Below are 16,307 nucleotides of genomic sequence, written 5' to 3' on the forward strand. Positions count from 1 at the left end.
TGGAGAATGGGAAGGAAACCTCCCTGTGCGATGCTGGCCAGAGTCTCCAGGAGGACCACGGTCAGCTGCCTGGGGACCCCCAGAACCGGCCACTGTGGGGGCAGATTGTCCCGGAGTCATGGAGGGTCATCCCCCCTGCCAGAGCCTTATGGAAGGACTCGGACTTTGCCAGGTCTTCCGGTAGGATGCCTTCTTGTGCTGAGACATTTCACAGGGACAGTCTGGCTCCTGGTCGGAGTCGGAGTCATGGAGAGGACGCCCTGTCTGGGACCCTTCCCAATGGGAACTCGCCTGGCCACCCCGGGCTCCCCCAGCTGCTGTTTCTAGAGCCGGGCCTCCCCCAGATGTTGATTCTATAGCTGGGGCTCCCCCGATCTGCTGACGATTTCTAGAACTCTCCCCACCTCTCTGGGCTCCCTTTATAAGGTTTTGCCTCTTCTTGGAGCTTTTTTATTAAATCTCTGTGTAGATTTATGTGGCTGTGTCACTTGGTAGGAGCCAATGGGAACCTCAAAGAGCCTTCACTCTACAAGGGCCTGGCCTTGGCAGCCTCAGGGAGCCAGGGCCCCTCAGCCCCCTCCACTACCATAGCCTGAAGGCTCAGCTAAAGCCCGCCCTGGAGTCAGTGCCCTGGGAAGCAGCAAAGTGCTGTTCAGGGGAGATAAATGCTCCATTTCTGGGACTTACTCTCAGTGTGCTCATGGGCAAGTCCTGGACACTAGACTCTGAGCCTGAGACAGAGAAAGAGGAAGCACAAACTCAGGGCCCTTTAGCAGCTGGGGCTGTGTCAGAAGTCGGGGCCAGCAGGGGGGCGGGGGCTGGGCTGGCAGGGGGGTTTTTGTCCCACTTCCCCACTGAATGTAGCACTGTGTAAACCACCACTACCATCACCTGTCCCACAGTAGTAATCGCCTTCATCCTCAGGCTGGATGTTGCTGATGGACAAGTAGCGATTGGCCCCAGAGCCGGAGCCCGAGAAGCGGTCGGGGACCCCCTCGCCCTTGTCTACATATCCACCACTGCTGACATACATGAGGTACCGAGGGGCCTTTCCCGGGCTCTGCTGGTGCCATGCAATTGGGTAATTGCTATGCTGACTGCTGAGGGTGCAGGAGAGTTTGACCGTGGCTCCCAGGGACGCAGACATGGAGGGAGCCTGAGTCAGCACAGGCTGGGAGAAGGAACCTGGAAACACAGACAGACATTAACGTCCCAGCACAGGAGGGAGGGGGGAGGTGCTGGGAGACCCTCACAGGAGACCCCGGGACAGGGGGGAGGGAGCAGGACAAGCAGGGTCAGCCCTGACCTGTGCAGCAGGTGAGCAGGAGGAGGCAGACGAGAGGCCAGGCCATGGTGCAGGGGACCCCAAGAGCTCTGCTCCCCAAAGAGAACCAGCTGGGTCTGGGCTCTGCCAGGCCCCTCTTATCCTCTCCCTGGGAGCCTGGGATGGGCTGGGGGTGGGTGGGGTCTGGATGCAAATTTGGTTTTTTAAACCACACCTTGAGTCCTAAATGTGGGGTCCCAGGTCCCATGGGGAAGGCGTGTCTCCCAGGGGGAGGGGATGGAGCAGTGAAAGCCCTTGCCCAGCCCAGCTGAGATGTCGCTCTTGAAGGATCCCGGGGGTCAGAGCAGCCACAGACACAGGCAGCTGGGCTCATCCCCCCTGAGACTCCCAGGCTCCTCCTGCCCCCTTTGCCTGCCCAGAGACAGTCCCACAGTGTCCCCTAGTGGCTGCAGGCCCTCGAGTCACCCACAGCCCTGTCCCGCCCTTTTAAGCAAAGCTCAGGGGCCTCAGAGCAAGAAGATTCTTGGTAATGGTCACCAGTTCCACAAGGGGGGGTCTGTGCAGAGGACAATGGGATGATAATATTTTGTGTGTGTTATGTGTGAATCTGTGTTTGGTGTGTGGGGGTGTGTATGTGTGTGTATGTGTGTATGTGTGTATGTGTATGTATGTGTGTATGTGTGTGTATGTGTGTATGTGTGTGTATGTGTGTGTGTATGTGTGTGTGTATGTGTGTGTATGTATGTGTGTATGTGTGTGTATGTGTGTATGTGTGTGTATGTGTGTGTATGTGTGTATGTGTGTATGTGTGTATGTGTGTGTATGTGTATGTGTATGTGTGTATGTGTGTATGTGTATGTGTGTGTATGTGTGTGTATGTGTGTGTGTGTATGTTTGTGTGTGTGTATGTGTGTGTATGTGTGTGTTATGTGTGTGTATGTGTGTGTGTGTATGTGTGTATGTGTGTATGTGTGTGTATGTGTGTATGTGTGTGTATGTGTGTATGTGTGTATGTGTGTATGTGTATGTATGTGTGTATGTGTGTATGTGTGTGTATGTGTGTGTATGTGTGTGTGTATGTGTGTGTATGTATGTGTGTATGTGTGTGTATGTGTGTATGTGTGTGTATGTGTGTGTATGTGTGTATGTGTGTGTATGTGTGTGTATGTGTGTGTGTATGTGTGTATGTGTGTATGTGTATGTGTGTGTATGTGTGTGTATGTGTGTGTATGTGTATGTGTGTGTATGTGTATGTGTGTATGTATGTGTGTATGTGTGTGTATGTGTGTATGTGTGTGTATGTGTGTATGTATGTGTGTGTATGTGTGTGTATGTGTATGTGTGTGTGTATGTATGTGTGTGTATGTGTGTATGTATGTATGTGTATGTGTGTGTATGTGTGTGTGTGTGTGTGTGTGTGTGTGTGTGTGTGTATATACTCCATCACTCTTCAATCACAAATGCTCCATTCAGCACCATCATTTTTTTTTGCTGAGGTAATTTGGATGACGTGACTTGCCCAGGGTCCCACAGCCAGGAAGTGTTAGGTATCAGAAGCTAGATTAGAACTCACTTCCTCCTGCCTTCAGGACTGCTGCTCTATCCACTGCCCCCACTGGCTGCCCCTGCCCCGTCACTTTTCAGGAATGAAGGAGATGGAGCAGTCCTGCTGTCCCCAAGCGTGTTTGGCCATAGCCAGGCCGGGGCCCTTGTCCCTCTCTGGGCAGGTGTTCTCCCATCCCTGTGACTTGTGGCCCCACATCTGTCCTGGAGCCTCTGCCCAGCTCTAGGGATCGGCCCCTGTTCTCTTCCGGCGGCTCCAGCTCCTTCAGCATCTTTCCTCAGGTTCTCCCAGACTTTCCCCAAAGACAGGATGTCCTCAGCCCCAGCAGAGAGTTTGTGTCCCCAGTTCCCTCAGTCCTGGCAGGTGACGGGGCCACAAGGAGACTTGGGACGCAAGTGCAAGCGGGGAGACTCCCCCGGACAGACCCCCCTAAAGAAGCCTTTATCCTCCCCCTCAGCCAGAGGAGCACAGACAAGGAATGATGGACACACGTGGGCAGTGCTTAGTGTGGGGGCTCCACGCTGAGGGCGGGGACCCCAATGAGCAGCTCAGACAGCCCCAACCTCAAGGGCTCCCGTTCTCCTGAAAATTTTGGCTGCAGATCATATGGAAAACCTCCGCTGCTCGATGCGGCTGTCTGCCTTTTGGGGACGCTGCTGAGCACTGGTTGCTGGTGGTGCTGAGGAAGATGGGTCATTTCTCCGAAGGGATTTCTCCCCAGGGATGGCAGTCAGGCTTTGGCTGGCAGGAAGTCTGGAGGCTCATGAAGCGCCGCTATTCCCAAAGTTCCTGAGTCCAGGGTCCCGTGAGAGTCTGTGAGGAGATGGTGGTCAGTGCAGGGGCAGTCCTTTGATTTGCCGGCTCTCCATGTTGTCTCTCCCTCCGATGTCTTTGATGCTTAAAATTTCAAAGATAAAACTTCATTTGGATTAATAAATTATCAAGTACATCTTGAATCTTGGTTTCGGTAATTTGTCCACTGTAGTATTTTTGTTCGATGCCCAATCATTCCAAGGGATACGAAAAGAGGAAAATGACTTGACTGTTAAAACATGCACCTAGACCAATAATATTTAGGAGGACAAAACATGGCAGGTAAAGTGAATAATTTTGATTACATTTTTGCACAAACAAAATTAATTCAATTAAAGTTAGAAGGAAAGCAGAAACCTGCAGAGTGTATTTTTACAGCATGTTTCTCTGATAAAGAGCTTATTTTTCTTTTTTTTTTTATCTTTTTTTTAATTTAATTTTTATTTAATAATTACTTTATATTGACACTCGTTTCTGTTCCGATTTTTTTTCCCTCCCTCCCTCCACCCCCTCCCCTAGATGGCAAGCAGTCCTTTATATGTTGGAGTATATCCTAGATACAATATATGTTTGCAGAACCGAACAGTTCTCTTGTTGCATAGGGAGAATTGGATTCAGAAGGTATAAATAACCCGAGAAGAAAAACAAAAATGCAGATAGTTCACATTCCTTTCCGAGTGTTCTTTCTTTGGGTGTAGCTGCTTTTGTCTGTCATTTATCAATTGAAACTCAGGTCTCTTTGTCAAAGAAATCCACTTCCATCAAAATATGTCCTCATACAATATCGTTGTCAAAGTGTATAATGATCTCCTGGTTCTGCTCATTTCACTTAGCATCAGTTCATGTAAGTCTCTCCAGTCCTCTCTGTATTCATTCTGCTGGTCATTTCTTACAGAACAATAATATTCCATAACATTCATATACCACAATTTACCCAGCCATTCTCCAATTGATGGGCATCCATTCATTTTCCAGTTTCTAGCCACTACAAACAGGGCTGCTACAAACATTTTGGCACATACAGGTCCCTTTCCCTTCTTTAGTATTTCTTTGGGATATAAACCCAATAGAAACACTGCTGGATCAAAGGGTATGCACAATTTGATAATTTTTTGGGCATAATTCCAGATTGCTCTCCAGAATGGTTGGATTCGTTCACAACTCCACCAACAATGCATTAGTGTCCCAGTTTTCCCGCATCCCCTCCAACATTCATCATTATTTTTTCCTGTCATCTTAGCCAATCTGACAGGTGTGTAGTGGTATCTCAGAGTTGTCTTAATTTGCATTTCTCTGATCAATAATGATTTGGAACACTCTTTCATATGAGTGGTAATAGTTTCAATTTCATCCTCTGAAAATTGTCTGTTCATATCCTTTGACCATTTATCAATTGGAGAATGGCTTGATTTCTTATAAATTAGAGTCAATTCTCTATATATTTTGGAAATGAGGCCTTTATCAGAACCTTTAACTGTGAAAATGTTTTCCCAGTTTGTTGCTTCCCTTCTAATCTTGTTTGCATTAGTTTTATTTGTACAAAGGCTTTTTAATTTGATGTAATCAAAATTTCTATTTTGTGATCAGTAATGGTCTCTAGTTCATCTTTGGTCACAAATTTCTTTCTCCTCCACAAGTCTGAGAGATAAACTATTCTATGTTCCTCTAATTTATTTATAATCTCGTTCTTTATGCCTAGGTCATGGACCCATTTTGATCTTATCTTGGTATATGGTGTTAAGTGTGGGTCCATGCCTAATTTCTGCCATACTAATTTCCAATTATCCCAGCAGTTTTTATCAAATAATGAATTCTTTTCCCAGAAGTTAGGGGCTTTGGGTTTGTCAAACACTAGATTGCTATAATTGACTATTCTGTCTTGTGAGCCTAGCCTTTTCCACTGATCCACTAATCTATTTCTTAGCCAATACCAAATGGTTTTGGTGACTGCTGCTTTATAATATAATTTTAGATCAGGTACAGATAGGCCACCTTCATTTGATTTTTTTTTTCATTAATTCCCTTGAGATTCTCGACTTTTTATTGTTCCATATGAATTTTGTTGTTATTTTTTCTAGATCAATAAAATATTTTCTTGGAAGTCTGATTGGTATAGCACTAAATAAATAGATTAGTTTAGGGAGTATTGTCATCTTTATTATGTTCGAAGAGCTTATTTTTCAAATATATAATCAAAATTTATAAGAATACAAATCAAATTTATAAAAATAAAATCATTCCCCAATTGACAAATTCTTCAAGAAGATGAACAGGTGATTTTCTGAAGAAGAAATTAAAGCTATCTAGAGTCACTTGAAAAAAATAGTCTAACGATTGAATAGAGAAATGCAAAGTAGAACAACTCTGAGGAACTCTTCACATCTATCAGATTGGCTAATATTACAGAAAATAAGAATGACAAGTATGGGAGAGTATATGGGAAATTGGGTACACTAATGTAGTCCTGGTAGAAATGTGAAGCAGTTCAAACATTCTAGAAAGCCATTTGGAACTCTGTCCAAAGGGCTTCAGAACTACGAATACCCTTGTTCCAGAATACCAGTGACTAGGTCTATATCGCAAAGAGATTTTATAGAGGGGAAAAATTGGATGTGTACAAAAATATTTATAGCAACTTTTTTGTGGTGGCAAAGAATTGGAAATTGAGATGTCCACCAATTCAAGAACAGTTGGACTAGCTGAGGCAGATGATTGCAGTGGAATACTATTGTGCAATAAGAAATGGCAAGCATGAAGATTTCAGAAAAACATGAAAACCATGTTATACAAACTGATTTAAAGTCATTTGAGCAGAACCAGACTATGTTGTACATAGTGACAGCAACGTTACAATGATCAATGATGAATGACTTAGCTATTCCAGCAGTGCGGTGATCCAAGAAAATCCCAAACGTGTCATGATGAAACATTCTATCTCCAGAGAAAGAACTGATGGGGTCTTAATGCAGGTCAAAGCAGATATTTTTATCTTTTTTTTTCCTTTTATAAGAAATTTGGTCTGTGTTTCCTTTCACAACATGATTAATATAGAAATGTTTTATGTGTTTTCACATATTTGGCCTGCAACAATTGAGGGAATGGGGAAGAAAAAGAGAAAGGGAAAGAATTTGGAACTCAAACATTTAAATAATGGATGTGATAAATTGTTTTTTCATGAAATTGGGAAGAAAATGAAAAATTATTCCAAAAAAAAGAATAAACCTAAGCATTTTTCATAAAAAGTAAAGTAAAATAGTATTGGTAGATAATGAGAGTTCCCATGTCTTCAGTCTATTTCTTATGCCCTCATAGTTTGTCATCTTTGGACATTAGGACCATCTGCATGGGAACCTTTAGAGCAAGAGACAATGGAGTGCCTTTTTGTTTTGTTCCAAAGGACCTTGCCATCTTGGGTACTGTAACATAAAGAGATCCGATGCTCTTTTGTTCTCTCTGATAAATCAATGATCATGACAGCTTGTGTGGTGAGTCTGGGGAATTTCTGAGATTCAGAGGAACAGTTGCATCCCATTAGTTCTGGTTGGCAAAGCAATTAGTGGTATCTCCAGAACCCAGAAACTGGCATTTCTGGCTTCCTGGGAGGTAATCACAGCTACCAAAGCTGTCTCCAGCCACACAAATTCCTCATCCTGTAGGTTGCCTTCAATACACACCTTTCCTTTCTCATTCTCAGTTCTCCCCACATTCCCCACCTTGATATGGAAATGAGTTGGAGTTGAACTTTGAGGCTGCTATTAATAGTACTGTTATGTTGATGGCTGTCTTGTTCTCGTCATGTATGATGCGGTTCACAGAGAATCCATCTGAGGATAAATTTCTATCTTATTATTCTTTTACATTTAATTTTTTTGTGGGGGAAACACGACTGCCTTTTTGTAATTGAACAAAAAAATGAGGATATCGGCTTATCTGATGTAGATTCAAGGAAATGTCACTGAAACAAATCCAGGAGGTCACAGGATGACTGAGATGTCAAGTAACTCATCCAGTCTCCACACTTTTAATTTTTTATATTGTTTTCTCATTTGTAAAAATAATTTTTGTGTATTTTTCTGTTTCTTATATCACCACAGTATTTTACATATATCTCCCTATTCCCCTTTCCCTGCCTGAGAGCCCTTTCATATCACAAATAGCGTTTTTTTAAGAAGTGAAAAAAATCCAGCACAACTTATCAATACCTTAAAACTGTCTGAGAACATGTGCAATGAGGGACATCTCCAGGACGGGGTGGACTAGGGATGTCTTGCCTGATGTCTTCATTCAGGTCCCACTTGACCTCCATCGTTTGGCTACATTTATTTTTGATTCTTTGGCTCAGTTCTTTTCATTTACATTGTTGCCATCATTGTGCATATTGTTTTTGTGGCTCTGATTACTTCATTTTGCTACATTTGCTTTTGAGTCTTTGGTTCAGTTCTTTTCATTTACATTGTTGCCATTATTGTCCATATTGTTTTTGTGGCTCTGATTACTTTAATCTGTATCTGATCATATAGGTCTTTCCATAATTCTTTGTTGTTCACACACATCTCTTCCAGTGCACTAGTGTTCTGCTCCATTAATATACTACAATTGGTCTGGCCATTTTTTCATTGTTCGGTATCTACTTTATTTCAAATATTTAACTCTCCCAGAAAGTGTGGATATCAACATTTTGGAGTCTCTGGGGACAGTTTTCTTATCAAAGTCCTTGTCAGGCCAGAATGCTGGACTGAATGTGGTAGGGGAGAGGTTCATAGTGATTATTACCCCTTTTATTGCTGTTGTGATTGCCAGACTAGGCTCCTGCTGCAGCTGGAAGCCCACGTGATTCCTCTCTAAATGGGAACATTTTCCTCTTGGCTTTCTCTTCCTCACCTCATTGTCCATGTGAGGCTCCTCTGATGTGGCTCATCAACTTCACTCTCTCCAGGACAGATGGGTCTCAAGTACTGAGACATCCTTCTGGCCTCCATTCCCTTGTCCCACAATCACTTTGCTCTCACATACTCCCAAGCAGGCCCTTTACACTCCCTCCTACTCTGGAAGCCTCCCGTAAGGGAATCAAGGCAGACCTTGTCACAGGTGCAAGGGTGACATTTTCACATTTGAAGAAGGAGGGCAATGGACTGAGTGTGGTCTCTCATTTACAACCTGAGGTCACACCCAGGCTGCAGCAGCATGAACAGAGCTCTGGGCGGGCCTGAAGTTCTTGGTAGCCCTTGGTAGAAAGTGGGGAGAGGTTCCTGTTGGAATACACAAGAGTCACCTAACAATGGTTGCTTGGTAATCCTTCTTGGCCCAGCCTGGCTGAGATGCTCCAACTGAGTGATTATAGCAAGCAGCCCCCAGCCCCAGCCAGCTGAACTGATCCCCACCTGAGACCCTTGGGCTCCCCATGGTCCCCTGCCTGTCCTAGACTAGCCCCTCAATGCCCTTGTTGGCTCTAGGATCCCCATCTGGCCCCATCTTGGAGGCAAACCTCAGGAGCCTCAGCAAATGAAGGAGGCCCCTGATGGCTGCTCTGTTCCCCTTCCCAAAAGCAGAGCCAGCCCTTGAGCTGCAGCTTCAGGGTCCCAGACCCTACTGCTCCTCAGTCCCCTCATCTGGCCTGGGGCTTTGCCCCCACCACCCTCAGCCAGCAGAGAGGGAGCCATGAGGGCCTCCAGAATCTGAAGTCTTTGCTTCTCACCTGCAGGCTTCCACATGTCCTGGACCCCAGATTCTCCCCAGAGCCCGGCCTTCCCTTCCTGGTCACAGCCTGATAGTGCCCCAGGGCCTCCTAGAAACCTGGAGTTCCTTCTTCTAGGGATTCCTCCTTTATCCCTGGGCCAAGCCAGCCTCCTCTCAGGTCGTCATGGAGCACAAAGAGCTCTTTTGCCTGAGCTCCTAGGCCTGCTTTGATCCCTGTCCACACACTCTCAGAACTCACTGTGTCCTGTATGTTCAGCCAATCAATGAACCAATGAGCCATCCCTTCAGCCTCTCCTATGTACAATGCATCAGGAATACCAAGACAACAGCCAAGGTGTCCCTGCCTCAAAGAGGCTGTCGGGGGGGAGGGGAGAGGGAAGGGGGAGTGAGGAAGGGGGGTGAAGTAAAGTGTGGGAGGGGTACCTGTTGGAATACATGGGAGGTACCTGACAATGGTTGCTGGAGATCCAAACCAAACCTGTAGAATGGATCTCCTCATATCAGAGGATGATACAAGGAGCCTGAGAGGCCGTTGTGTTGTCTGACCTCTCCCCTCTTCCCTCTGCCTCCAATTTAGCTCATTCCCAGTCGCCAACACCTGTGTCAGCAAAGGCTGCCCTGCAACTTTTTCATATACTGTGATCCACAGCTGGGGAGGCTCCCAGAGAACTGACCTGTCTCTTAACAGGTACCCTTCATGCTGATAGGTGTAATGGGGGCTTAGCTCACTTCCTGACAGACACTTGGACATCACCAGGGGATTCTGTAGCATCCCACAGCCCCTTGTGCTTTGGAAGGGGGGATGCAGGAGCATGGCCGTTGTGTGTGGCTGAAACCATCCCCATGAGCTAGACCAGGGGTTCTCAAACTACAGCTGACGGGCCAGATGCGGCCCTCTGAGGATGTTTATGTGGCCCACCGGGTTATGGCAAAATCAGACCGGAAGTGACGTTGGATCTAAACTCGTGTTAGCAATGCACACTTCCGGCCCTGGGCTGAGGCTGCAGAGACAGAGTGTGAGGTGATACCAAGGTGAGGTGAGTTCCCAGGCTGGGGTGTGTGGTGTGGGGAAGGGAGAGAGTTGCAGAAGATGGAGAACTGACAGCCTGCAGCCTTGTACAGTAACAACAGCCACCACAAGAGACAGACGCAGGGGATGTAGAGTGCATGCTGTGCATGTCACGGCCGCTGCAGGGGGAATTCACTGCAGCAGTGAAGATCAGAAGTGGGTGTGTGAAGATGAGAGAGAGAGTAGAGAAACAGAGGCATCACAGCACAGAGGCAGCTTGGAGGAAGTTGGGCATTACAGTCTGTATCTCTCTGTGTGGGCAAAGTTATTGCTGGTATATTGTTTTTGTGGCGCTGTATATGTATATTGGTATTTTACTAAAAGCAATTTGGAATGCCTAGGAAATAATGATGTCAAGAAAAAGAAAACTTGACTCAGAGTGTAGGATATTCAAAGAACAGTGGACTTAGGATTACTTTTCCATGCAGTACAAGGAGACAGCTGGATGTCTGATATACCAGACACTATATTCTATGTTCAAAGAATATAATTTGCGTGAACACTATGAAACTCAACATAAAGATAAATATGATTGTTTGTTTGGAGAAGTGAGAAAAGATAAAATATTAAAACTGAAAAATACATTGACAAGTCAGCAAAATACTTTTATGAAGCAGAAGCAGCTAAATATTTCATCACTGTGAGCAAGTTTTCAAGTTGCCAAGCTAATAGCACACACTATTAATTTATTAATTTATCTTTTATTTTTAGAATTTCAAGTTTGGTATTTGATTGGGGGTTATTAAGGGATTTAAAATGAGAATGTTATGTCTGATCTTGTAGATACTGAAGAGACACAAGAGTTTATTAAATAGAGGAGACTTGCACTTTAGAATGATGATTTGGGTAGCAGCATGGAGGATGGACTGGAGTGGGAATGGATTTGAAGCAAAGAGTTGAGGCAACTAACAGGCTATTGTAGAAGTCCAAGTATGAAGTGATGAGAGTCTCTACCAGGGTGGTAGCGGTGCCAGGGAAAAAAAGTAGGTATATACAAGAAATGCTATGAAGGTGAATGCAAGCAAGATTTAATTAAAAAGGTCAAGAATATCAAAGGAATTAATGAAAAAAAAATGCATAGGATGGTACCTTAATCATGCCATATCTAAACCTGTATTATAAGTGGCATTAGTACCATTTGGTACTAAGAAAAAAGAGTGGTGGATTAGTGAACTAGGTAAGGTACACAAGGCATGTATCCATGGTAATCTACTCTTTGATAACTCCCCAACCTCCAGCTTCTTGGTTAATAGCTCACTATTTGGCAAAAACTGCTGGGAAAAGTGGGAAAGAGTATTGCAGAAATGAGGCATGGACCAGTGATTCACATCCCATACCAAGATAAGGTCAAAATGGATTCCTGATTTAGACCTAAAAGATTCTATACAAAGTAAATAAGGAAAACAAAGAATTGTTTATCCATCACATCTTTGGAGAAGGGAGAAACTTATGGCTAAACAAGAGACAGAGAACATTAGGACACAAAACATGAATAATTTTGGTTACATGAAAATAATTTTTTTTTGGACAAGCAAAGCCAATTCAATCAAAATTAAAAGGGAAGCAGAAAACGGGGAAACCAATTTTACAAAAAATGTTTCTGACAAAGGCCTCATTTAAAAATAAATAGAGAGAATGAAGTCAGATCGATAAGAATTCAAGTCATTCCCCAACTGATATATTGTTGAAGGATATAAACAGGTGGTTTATATAGTTTTGTCTTTGCTTTGAGTGTCTTTATTAAATCTCTTTGTAGAATTATGTGGGCGTGTCATTTGTGGGAGCCAATGGAAACCTCAAAGAACCTTTACTTGACAAGGGCCCGGCCATGGCAGCCTCAGGGAGGCAGGGCCCCTCCCCCCCCTCCACCAGCTAAAGCCTGAAGGCTCAGCTAAAGCCCTGCCCTGGAGTCAGTGTCCTGGGAAGTAGTTTGGGAAGGGGGGGAAGTGCTGGTCATGGGGGGACAAATGATCTATTTCTGAGACTTATCTCACTGTGCTCTTGGGCAGGTCCTGGACATTGGGCTCTGAGCCTGAGACAGAGAAACAGGAAGCACAACCGCAGGGCCCTTTAGCAGCTGGGGCTGCGCCAGAAGTCGGGGCCAGCTGTGGGGGGCTGGGCTGGCAAGGGGTTTTTGTCCCACTTCCCCACTGAATGTAGCACTGTGTTAACCATAGTTACCATCATTCTTATAATTTGCCCCACAGTAATAATCGTCCTCCTCCTCAGGCCGGATGTCGCTGATGGACAAGTAGCGATTGGCCCCAGAGCTGGAGCCCGAGAAGCGGTCGGGTACCCCATCACCTTTGCTCACACTTCCATCACTGTTCACCCTCATGACAAATCTGGGGGCCTTTCCCGGGCTCTGCTGGTGCCAACGAATAGTGTACCCTTTGTGCTGACTGCTGAGGGTGCAGGAGAGTCTGGCCGTGGCTCCCAGGGACACAGACATGGAGGGAGACTGAGTCAGCACAGGCTGGGAGAAGGAACCTGGAAACACAGACAGACATTAACGTCCCAGCACAGGAGGGAGGGGGGAGGTGCTGGGAGACCCTCACAGGAGGGCCTGGGACAGGGGGGAGGGAGCAGGACAAGCAGGGTCAGCCCTGACCTGAGCAGCAGGTGAGCAGGAGGAGGCAGATGAGAGGCCAGGCCATGGTGCAGGGGACCCCGAGAGCTCTGCTCCCCAGAGAGAACCAGCTGGGTCCGGGCTCTGCCAGGCCCCTCTTATCCTCTCCCTGGGAGCCTGGGAGGGGGCTGGGAGGGGGCGGGGGCTGGATGCAAATCTGGGTCTTCTGAAGCAGCCTAGGCCCTAAATGTGGGGTCCCAGGTCCCACAGGGAAGGCGTGTCTCCCAGGGGGAGGGGATGGAGCAGTGAAAGCCCTTGCCCAGCCCAGCTGAGACGTCACCCATGAGGGATCCCGGGGTCAGAGCAGCCACAGACACAGGCAGCTGGGCTCATCCCCCCTGAGACCCCCAGGCTCCTCCTGCCCCCTTTGCCTGCCCAGAGACAGTCCCACAGTGTCCCCTAGTGGCTACAGGCCCTCGAGTCACCCACAGCCCTGTCCCGCCCTTTTAAGCAAAGCTCAGGGGCCTCAGAGCAAGAAGATTCTTGGTAATAGTCACCAGTTCCTCAAGGGGGGGTCTGTGCAGAGGACAATGGGATGATAATATTGTGTGTGTGTTATGTGTGTGTCTGTGTGTGTGTATGTGTGTGTCTGTGTGTGTATGTGTGTATGTGTGTGTCTGTATGTGTATGTGTGTGTATGTGTGTGTGTATGTGTGTGTATGTGTGTGTCTGTGTGTGTATGTGTGTATGTGTGTGTATGTGTGTGAGAGTGTGTGTGTCTGTGTGTGTCTGTGTGTGTGTCTGTGTGTGTCTGTGTGTGTCTGTGTGTGTCTGTGTGTGTCTGTGTGTGTATGTGTGTGTATGTGTGTGTCTGAGTGTGTATGTGTGTATGTGTGAATGTGTGTGTATGTGTGTGTCTCTGTGTGTATGTGTGTATGTGTGTGTATGTGTGTATGTGTGTGTCTCTGTGTGTATGTGTGTGTATGTGTGTGTCTGTATGTATGTGTATGTGTGTGTATGTGTGTATGTGTGTGTTTGTGTGTATGTATGTGTATGTGTGTGTATGTGTGTCTGTGTGTATGTATGTGTATGTGTGTATGTGTGTATGTATGTGTCTCTGTGTGTATGTGTGTATGTGTGTGTATGTGTGTGTATGTGTGAATGTGTGTGTCTGTGTGTATGTGTGTATGTGTGTATGTATGTGTCTGTGTGTATGTGTGTGTGTCTGTGTGTATGTATGTGTGTGTATGTATGTGTATGTGTGTGTGTTTGTGTGTATGTATGTGTATGTGTGTATGTGTGTGTATGTATGTGTATGTGTGTATGTATGTGTCTCTGTGTGTATGTGTGTGTATGTGTGAATGTGTGTGTCTGTGTGTGTGTGTGTTTGTCTGTGTGTATGTGTGTGTGTTTGTCTGTGTGTGTCTGTGTGTGTGTGTTTGTCTGTGTGTGTATGTGTGTGTATGTATGTGTCTCTGTGTGTATGTGTGTGTGTATGTGTGAATGTGTGTGTCTGTGTGTATGTGTGTGTCTGTGTGTATGTGTGTGTGTGTTTGTCTGTGTGTGTCTGTGTGTGTGTGTGTTTGTCTCTGTGTGTATGTGTGTGTGTGTGTGTATGTGTGTGTGTGTATACTCCATCACTCTTCAATCACAAAGGCTCCATTCAGCACCATCTTTTTTTTTTTTTTTTTTTTTTGCTGAGGAAATTTGGGTGACGTGACTTGCCCAGGGTCCCACAGCCAGGAAGTGTTAGGTATCAGAAGCTAGATTAGAACTCAGGTCCTCCTGCCTTCAGGGCTGCTGCTCTATCCACTGCCCCCACTGGCTGCCCCTGCCCCGTCACTTTTTAGGAATGAAGGATATGGAGCAGTCCTGCTGTCCCCAAGCGTGTTTGGCCATAGCCAGGCCGGGGCCCTTGTCCCTCTCTGGGCAGCTGTTCACCCGTCCCTGTGACCTGTGGCCCCACATCTGTCCTGGAGCCTCTGCCCAGCTCTAGGGATCGGCCCCTGTTCTCTTCCGGCAGCTCCAGCTCCTTCAGCATCTTTCCTCAGGTTCTCCCAGACTTTCCCCAAAGACAGGATGTCCTCGGCCCCAGCAGAGAGTTCGTGTCCCCAGTTCCCTCAGTCCTGGCAGGTGACGGGGCCGCAAGGAGACTGGGGACACAAGTGCAAGCGGGGAGACTCCCCGGGACAGAGCCCCCTAAAGAAGCCTTTATCCTCCCCCTCGGCCAGAGGAGCACAGACAAGGAATGATGGACACACGTGGGCAGTGCTTAGTGTGGGGGCTCCACGCTGAGGGCGGGGACCCCAATGAGCAGCGTAGACAGCCCCAACCTCAAGGGGCTCCCCTTCTCCTGGAAGTTTCAGCTGCAGGACACATGGAATGCTCTGGCTGGCCTGAGGGAGCAGCAGTTTATTGCCTCTGTCTCTGTCTCTGTCTCTCTGACCCCCCCCCCTCTTTCCCATCACCACTTAGAGTGACAAAATCCTGTCCCTTACAGGTCAGAACTCTCCCCCAGAGCTTGTTCTTTGGGACCAGTCCCCCCTTTGCCAGTTTTCCGAAGCTGTGACTGCAGCACCTGCAGGAGCTACTCACGCTGTGTTACTTTTTGACCTTAGGCTGGGAACAGGTTTGGGTTCAAAGCTCTGGCCCATTGTCCCTTAGGACCTGAGGGAGGAGAGTGGTTGGGGTTGTGATTGTGGCCCCCATACTAACTCCCATGATTCCTCCGAGGACTTTGGTTGCTCCAACCAGACGGCTTCATCTGCGCTGCGGGGGGCACTTGGCTGACAGCTGCTGAGGACGGCTGTCCGTCCTCCGTGAGAGCTCCTCTCCTCCCGGAGACTTGGGATGAGTGACCTAGAACCAGGTCCTCCGCTGCTTGATGCGGCTGTCTGCCTTTTGGGGGCGCTGCTGAGCACTGGTTGCTGGTGGTGCTGAGGAAGATGGGCCATTTCTCCCAAGGATTTCTTCCCAGGGATGGCAGTCAGGCTTTGGCTGGCAGGAAGTCTGGAGGCTCATGAAGCCAGCGAAGAGGAAACGAAAGCAACAATTAGCTGCTCTTTTGCTCAACTCTGCCAGTACATGTGACAATGTGACAGAAATGGATGAAATGGAAATTACCAAAATACCCGTTGTCCACATTAACAGAAGAGGAAACAAAATACTTAAGCAGCCCCATTTTAGTACAAGAAATGGAACAAGTCATCAGTGAGCTCCCCAAGAAAAATGTCCGGGGCTTGATGTATTACAAGGGAATTCCGCCAAACATTAAAGAACAATTAATTCCAAATAAACTATTTGAAAAATA

The 16,307-nt window shown here is 46.6% G+C and overlaps 1 long non-coding RNA gene and 2 gene segments (V, D, J or C); 1 reads left to right on the forward strand and 2 right to left on the reverse strand.

Moving 5' to 3' along the window:
* Positions 1 to 772: 772 nt before the first annotated feature.
* Positions 773 to 1,415, reverse strand: LOC127545819 (immunoglobulin lambda variable 4-60-like). The segment is given in 2 exon segments: positions 773 to 1,185; positions 1,307 to 1,415. Coding segments are annotated over 2 exon segments (444 nt in total).
* A 1,605-nt stretch (positions 1,416 to 3,020) lies between these two features.
* Positions 3,021 to 16,307, forward strand: LOC127545833 (uncharacterized). The gene is made up of 2 exons (XR_007949840.1): positions 3,021 to 3,130; positions 15,049 to 16,307. It is a non-coding gene; the product is annotated as an uncharacterized LOC127545833 (long non-coding RNA).
* Positions 9,941 to 13,556, reverse strand: LOC127545832 (immunoglobulin lambda variable 4-69-like). The segment is given in 2 exon segments: positions 9,941 to 12,918; positions 13,040 to 13,556. Coding segments are annotated over 2 exon segments (369 nt in total).

The sequence above is a fragment of the Antechinus flavipes genome, chromosome 1, assembly GCF_016432865.1.
Source record: "Antechinus flavipes isolate AdamAnt ecotype Samford, QLD, Australia chromosome 1, AdamAnt_v2, whole genome shotgun sequence".
Taxonomy (NCBI): Eukaryota; Metazoa; Chordata; class Mammalia; order Dasyuromorphia; family Dasyuridae; genus Antechinus; species Antechinus flavipes.